Source organism: Lottia gigantea (assembly GCF_000327385.1).
Source record: "Lottia gigantea unplaced genomic scaffold LOTGIsca_14, whole genome shotgun sequence".
Taxonomy (NCBI): Eukaryota; Metazoa; Mollusca; class Gastropoda; family Lottiidae; genus Lottia; species Lottia gigantea.
Genome location: NW_008707617.1, coordinates 627,685 through 635,421, shown reverse-complemented (window position 1 = coordinate 635,421; position 7,737 = coordinate 627,685). Strand labels below are relative to the sequence as shown.

General features: G+C 32.7%; 1 protein-coding gene across 1 annotated transcript; it reads left to right on the top strand.

The window, feature by feature from the left end:
- The first annotated feature begins 2,100 nt into the window (after nt 1–2,100).
- Nucleotides 2,101–7,737, top strand: LOTGIDRAFT_212772 (hypothetical protein). The gene is made up of 10 exons (XM_009049620.1): nt 2,101–2,202; nt 2,422–2,586; nt 2,815–2,902; nt 3,231–3,380; nt 3,790–4,002; nt 4,225–4,425; nt 5,280–5,378; nt 6,031–6,076; nt 6,402–6,829; nt 6,866–7,737. Exons 2-8 carry the CDS (start codon nt 2,540–2,542, stop codon nt 6,061–6,063), a joined length of 831 nt encoding a protein of 276 aa, XP_009047868.1. The 5' UTR covers nt 2,101–2,202; nt 2,422–2,539; the 3' UTR covers nt 6,064–6,076; nt 6,402–6,829; nt 6,866–7,737.

Here is a 7,737-nt window from a genome sequence, read left to right as displayed (position 1 = left end):
AGTAACAGGAATGTTGGCAGATGCTGCTCCCCAACCAGTTTATCAGACTTTTACATCAGCTCAACTAGCAGCCACCATTGAATCACACATGCCTACTGAGGTTGTCACAACCGAAGAAAAGATTTTGATAAGCAGATCATCTTTAAAAGCCATTCGAGATGCAGTGGCTGTTAGTTTTAAACAGATGAAGGACTTGGAAGAACAACTTAAAGCTATACCAATCTTACAAGTAAGAATATCTGTCTTGAAAGAAGAGAAACGATTACTCACCCTCCAGGCCCAGGCTAATGCAAAAAAATTCAACCAATACACAAGCAGTGCTACAGCTATGTCTGATTTCAAGTTAGATTCAGATTATGAAAAAATGACAAGTTCTCCGAGAAGTTTTAATTTCCATATTTCACCCAGATCAGTGTCGCCTACTTCTTCAACCAGTCACTATTCTCACCATGATTATGGACAACATTCTGAGAATCATGCTAGGAAAGTAATGACTCGATCAATTGGAGTTGGAGACTCTAACACGATGGATAATTCAGGAGTACAGATCCATGAAAAAGAGCTACGTACAGTTATAATAGGTGGAACTCAATCAGTGGCAAAGAGAAATGTTGGTATAGAATGCCGTGTTCCAACTCGTGATGTTGGCATAATGTATTCTTGTGATGAAGAGAAACCGTCCACAAGAACAGTTGGTATCAATGTGGATACCGGAACTCTGATGACATCTTTAAGCTTCAAAAGAGAAGAATTGAGTTCAGCTTTAAGGCAGGTCCTTCATCACAGTGTACGATCCATTGGTATCAACTGTAATTTTAAACCAGAAATGATTAGTGTTGGCACAAGCAAGACCTGCATGTCAACATCAGTTGGCTGTGGAGATGATCGTATTGATGTTGAAATAAAAAATCCAACAGTGAAGAAATCGATTGGTATCACTGCATACCCCATGATTTCCCACAGATCCTGTAACACAGATTATGGCTGGAGGGTTGATTCAGGAACTAATACTCCAATAGTAGACAAACGCTCCAAGTCTACAACAACTGATAGATCCAGATTAATAAACAGTTCGACTAATACAGATCAACCATCCAGAAGACACGAAAAAATACAAACTGATCAAAAAATGTTTAAGAGTCCAACAAGGAATACAGGTTGTAACACAGTAGCTAACTCTGTTCAGTCTGTGGCAATCAATACCGAACAAAAAGCTCTCTCTGAAGATAATTTTGATGTTGATGTTTCGTTTTATGATAAAGTTGATAGTGCTGAAGAAAAGGTATATGATGATGAGGAAAGAAGAGAGGACTACTCAGAAACCATTACTAAAACATCCTACATTCAACAAGTACCAGAGATAACAAATAATGCAGATCAAAGTTACCAAACTTCATCGTATAAAGTGTCCTCAATACCAGTATATCAACGTACTCAATATTCATCATCCCTTCCTGGAGGCTCATCTTCAGTATCGTCATCGTCATCTTCATCATCAAGATATTTAACTGATAGCAGTAACCTTCTTTCTACTGCTCCAGAGAATGACTATGATGAAAATACATCAACGACAACAGTAACTCAATATACTACTGAAGAAATACCAACCACCACAATAATTCAGGAATATGACATTAAGAGAGGACAAATTTCAAGTCAAAGTACTGAATCATTTTCCACCAACTTTTCTGATTATTCTAAACCAGCCATTAAAACAAACCCTAATCCTTTCGATTATGGGGATGCATTTTCCAGTCATAGACTTCTGAGGAAGCGTCAACCGCTGCACTCTGAATATACAACCAAAGTATGGACTGGGGATAAATTTGAATTTAAAGATAATGTTGAAATGGGTCCAATGAGGGATATTACCGAGGATGATGTAGAACAAGCTGAAGGGTATATGAGATATCTGAAGAGAGATGCTGATGGTAAAATCATCCATGATAAAATTGAAGATGATGGTGAATATGAAACAACAAGTGAAGTGGTGGTCACCAGAACTGAAAGTAGCTCTGGCAGTCAGGGTAATCGAGGGAATTTCATGAATGAAATGGAAACTAGTACAGATTCTGGTTATTCAAGATATTCCACTACTGAAGATGATAGTAAATTTGAATCTCTTCGTTCCTGTTTGAAACAAAATAAACAAGACACTCGGTCAAAAGGGGGAATAAGGTTTGCTGATTCTGTTGTTGGAGGGTAAGTTGACTTTTGTTGAATATCATCCAAGAATTACAATGACACTTCATTTGGGTTCCCTTTTCTTAGCAATTATGATGTAATGTCTTTTAACTTGATTGGTTACCAATGATTTTTGCTTTTGATAGATTGAATAGAATTTAGTACCCATTTGACAAGATGATTGATCTATCCATTTATCATGTAATCAAGGCAATTAATCAAAAGTCTTCTTTTCAGAACTGGTAACAGTAGCAATGACAGTGAATCAGGATCAGATAGTGACTCAGCTAGTTATGATGAAGGGTCATATGATAGTCGACATGGTCAAATTAGTTACTCTTGTCAAGAAGATCAAATGGTCACTTCAGGCTTTCAGATGTTTGACCAAAATATTCGTGAAACGTAAGTCATGTAAACATTACTAAAATTCATGTACCTGATGAAACTTAGTTTGTACTATATGTAATCCTAAAATGGAGGTCAAGTTCAAAAACAAAGTTAACGCCCATGCCCTTAGTAATATCACAACTGTTTCAACATGAGAAGTTAGCTTGAATTGGGAAACTTTTTCAACTTCAGAGTTATTGCCCTTAGATTTGAAAAGTACCATTGTGTAAATTGTTGTTGTAGGTATGATTTATCTGTTGAACTGCGACAGTCTTGTGAAACTTTATCAACATATTTACAAGATTCAACTACTGTCAAAACTGAACAACTAGTAAGTATTGCGTAGCTTTATCAGTTACTTCTACATTAAAGAGGACAAATCATAATGAAATACAGCTTTTGTACTGTTGAAGATTAGAACCTATGACCATCATTTTCTTGACGTTCCATTTATAATTATAACATTTGTATTTCTCTCCAAGGTCTAGAAAAATGTTACCAATAATTGAACAGTTTGGCTTCCATGTAATTTGCTATAGTTAGTATTATAGTTAGATTGAAAACACTTAAACTATAAAACTTTTGAATCACTTCAGTGCTCTGTACAATGTTTAATTTGCCTTTGTTATTATTTATTATTATGATTTGGCTCATTTCAGAACTCTGCTGTGGCCATTATTAAGAAGGAGTGGTTTAAGATAATTAATAATAAATTTGTTAATTCCTATGAAGTAGAAGATTATATGTCATCATTTAACGAATTATCCAACTCTTTATTGAAATATGTGGTCAATATTTCTGATGATAATGTAAGTGAGAATTTTTTTTTTTTTTTGCAAAAACTTATGTGATCATCACATCTAAGGCTTGCATTAGACTTGCTTTGATTTCTCTGTGATCTTACTTCTGCAAAAAAATATAGTTTGAAGCTATTAATAAAGAATTTGCAGCACATAATATAGACATGTATTTTGAATGAAGGTGAACATTGTCATACTGTGTACAATTAATCAAATTTTGCAAAGAGAGTTGATGACACTTTTGTGACTATCATCTGCTGGAGGATCTTTAACCTGTACTGTCTGTAACACACAGCCTCCTTTTTTAGTGTACCATCTGAATTACTAGATGTTTTTTCTAAACCTATACCAGGATGGAATGTAGCCACAGTGGCTCTCACCAACTACAGTTCAATAATCTTGTGTTTGAATATTGTAGGGCAATACAGCGATACATTACGCTGTATCTAACTGTAATTATGAAGTAGTAAGTTTGTTAATGGATACAGAAGCTGTAGATATTGATAAACCCAATAAAGCTGGTTATACACCAATTATGTTGGCAGCTTTAACCAATAATCTCACAGCAGAACATAGACAGGTTGTGTTTAGTCTATTCTCTAGAGGAAACATCAATGCTAAAGCTTCTCAGGTAAGATTTAAAGGGATAATATATCAGTGATGTCTTAATGCATTACCAGTCACTTTAGTAAGACCATGAAAAAGTCTCGCATTAGAACAGATGTCTAATGTGTTGAAAAAATTTTCCTGACCAATTTGAATTAGAAACGAAATGAAGTTTGGAATGAGAACCCTTGATGACAATGAATATTCTGTTTACAGAAAAGTCTAATCTATGTGTTATGTATTTAAGGCTGGCCAAACAGCACTCATGTTAGCAGTTAGTCATGGAAGAACCAATATGGTCAGGTTGCTATTGGATTCTGGAGCTGATATCAACGAGAGAGATTTTGATGGTTCTACAGCCTTGATGTGTGCCTGTGAACATGGACACACTGATATTGTTAAAATGTTGTTAGGACAACCAGATTGTGATGCTAATCTCAGAGATAATGTAAGTAGATTTGTCGGAATAGCTGTGGGCTTTTGTGAATTTTTTCTTTTCAATTTCATTAGCATACAGCTCTCCATATTTAGTTTGTTTTATGTCCTGTGAGTTACTGTTTCTTGATGAAATAAGAAATTGTGGGATAGGAAAACCGAAAGTAGAGTGGAGTCATGGCAGTAATTGGTTGATTGGTTAAAAGTACCACTTGGGGACGATCCTTTGGTAGAAAACTTGTTAGATTACCATGGAGTCTAAAGAAAAAGATACAAACTTGTCATCTAATTACAAATTAGGGGTGGGAGCATAAAACATGTGTTTGAAAATTTCACAAGTGATGGTTATGTTCTTGCTGAACGTAGCATTTGATTGGTTAAGTCGGTGAACACACCTTTCATACAAATGTTGTTAGAGTGAAGAAACTGTAAGAAAATATAAAAAATATCAAGAGCTGTTTATGATCATATTTTTATTTTTGGGGTAAGGGGAAGCATATGGGCATTGTTTTCAGAAATTATTTAGTGTCGATCCTCAAATTTTTGAATTTTGTGTACTAGTGAGTTCTTGAACATATATACCATTATACAAAAATTATACAATTCAACTTTGATTTTTGTATAAATCAGCATGCTTTGCTGCACAGCTGATGAATTTTGTTTATTTGTGTTATATTTTCTATTATTTGGTTGTACCTTTGCATTTTGATATGATTTGATTTGATTTCATTTAATGCATAGATATATTTTGCTTTTTGTATATCTTATTTTTCGTTCTACATTTGCATTTTGATTTGATTTAATTTAATTTGATTTTATTTTGATTTGTGTGTGCATGTTTGTTTTTATTATTTTATGTTTGATTAGGATGGTAGCACTGCCCTAGAAATAGCCATGGAAGCTGGCTTTAAAGATATTGGAGTTATTTTATATGCTCATCTTAATTTTACAAAACCTCTTTCGCCTGTGAGTGTTTATGTTATTTTTCAGTTCCCCCCCTTTTATTTGAACTTATGTTGTCGCATTCTATTATGTCGGTCCATCCATTAATTTTTTTTAGCAATTGCTCCAGAATATTTACTGTTTCAAATATCCATGTATATGATCAAAAAGACACTCAAGTTTTAATCCTTTGCAGTGATAAAAAACAGAATTACTGCCCTTGTCATAGCATATTGAAAATGCTGTATGTTGGGTTTCGATTGCTTTTCATCTTAGAATTTTTACCTTAGCCAATTTTGATTTCACTGATTTCTTTATATAGCAATTGCATGCACAAGTGGGCATATCTACCCTTTACGTTTTTAAGTTCTTTCATTTGCATTTTGCACGATTCTATTGCAACTACCCTTAGTTTGAGCCTGCATGGACCCAAATTATTTTATCTGTCCTTTGTTTATTCTTAACCAGGACATTCACTTGAAATAAATGTATATTATTTCAATAGAAACAATGTATTAAAAGTAATTTTCAGCTTCTGTATAAAGAAGATTACATATTGATATTTTGGGTTCAATTGGATAACAAATGTTATGTTATTCTTTATGGTAAAACAAATTAAAGTCTAGGCCTGACCTATGTGTACAATGTACATGTAATGTTATAACTTTGTTTATAGGGCATATTGAAAGGGAGAAAGACTTCAAATTGAAGAGCGAGAAAAGGTAGACAAATATTTCTGTATACACAAGTTGCATCTGATAACTATTTCTTGCAAGCATATATGATCAGTGGTATGTCTGTGACAGAGAAGGGACCACACAGTTTTCCAGGGGAGCCACAGGCTATGTAAATGATAAAAAATATTGAAAGGGGAGGTGGAGGGGGGATGCAAAGTCGGTTTCTTTTCCTCTTTTTAAATATAGTTTGATCAAGTAGATACTTAAATATTAAAAAATATATATTAGAAATATTTTCTGATATAATTAGAACATTTTTGATAATGAAATTTTGCATACTTCCCCTTTAACAATATTGAATATGTTTTAGGTTTTAAAGAAGAAGATTATTGAAGGAGATATACATGTATTTACTATGCATTCCTAACTCTTGGAACTAGTGTACTCTCTTAGCAGCTATAAGTGCCATATATATTATATATAGATGTAGGATGTGGACACATTCTCTAGTTTTTAAGATTAGATATTTTAATGGTTGTGATACTCAAGACTCGGTTTTATGTGTTGTGACCTTTATCACTTTTTGTGACCTTTATCACTTTTTGTGACCTTTATCACTTATTGTGACTTTAATCACTGTATGTTGTAACTTTTTTCCTTCCTATACACATTCCAATATTATTATAAAGCCTTCAAACACACTGCTGTTAAAATGTTATATTGCAATTTTGTGATACATGTAGTCATTTGTTTTTACAAGATTTCTCAAAAATGGAAATAATAAGACTAATAACATGTTTAAATTTAGCTTTGGGAAGAAGTTGCATTGCTTATCTGACATGAGAAATGAAAAATCAAAAAGCATGCCCAACCTGGTATAAAAACATGAAATTAGATCGTATATTTTCTTCAGGTGCTGGGTTTTTATATTACATGTTTAATGGCTTAATTGAACCATAGACATGTATTATGATATTAGATGGAATATATATTAGATGGAATTTATATATATATATATATATAAAATCTTAAAGAATATTATAGATACTACAGATAATTGTGCTTATCAGGTTCTACAAAATTTAAGAATTTTTCTAGTGCTCTAAAATTGTATTTTTGTTCCTGAAAGTAAGCGCTTCTTATTGTAGAAATACAAACAACCTTAAAGCTATAAGTACAGCAGAAATAATGTACACTTTAGTGCTGACAAAAATGAATATTGAAATATTATTGGTTGAGAAAATAAGTTTGCTGTCTCGTAGGGCTAATTCACCTAATGAAATGAGCTAAAATCCAGATTTAAACTGCGCAATTAGCCCCCTTTAATGAGATTTTCAATTGAATATGCAATAATTAACCAAGAATTGTTAATGTCTCAACTATTGCTGAAAATTCAAGGTTAAAGGTACCATCCCATGTAAAATTTGAATCATAATTTTGATGCAACTGTGCACAATCTGATCAAAGGTTTTCAAGATTCAAATAAATTTTGATTTTCAAATCATGACTTATCAAATATATATTGAAATATATTTTCATATTTATATTTATCTGGTATGGCTCCTTTAACTTTTATTTACTGATATAAGTTATATTTGAAATATTATATTATTAATATATTGAAACATGTAGTAGTATATGAGATAAAATATTATAATATAGACATTCCAACTGATATTAAAATGTTATTTGTTATTTATGAATTC

Coding starts and splice junctions, on each gene's coding strand:
- LOTGIDRAFT_212772 (XM_009049620.1), top strand. CDS start 2,540: ATGGTCACTTCAGGCTTTCAGATGTTTGACCAAAATATTCGTGAAAC. Junction 3,381..3,789: donor TCAATATTTCTGATGATAAT/GTAAGTGAGAAT, acceptor TGAATATTGTAG/GGCAATACAGCGATACATTA. Junction 4,003..4,224: donor TCAATGCTAAAGCTTCTCAG/GTAAGATTTAAA, acceptor TATGTATTTAAG/GCTGGCCAAACAGCACTCAT.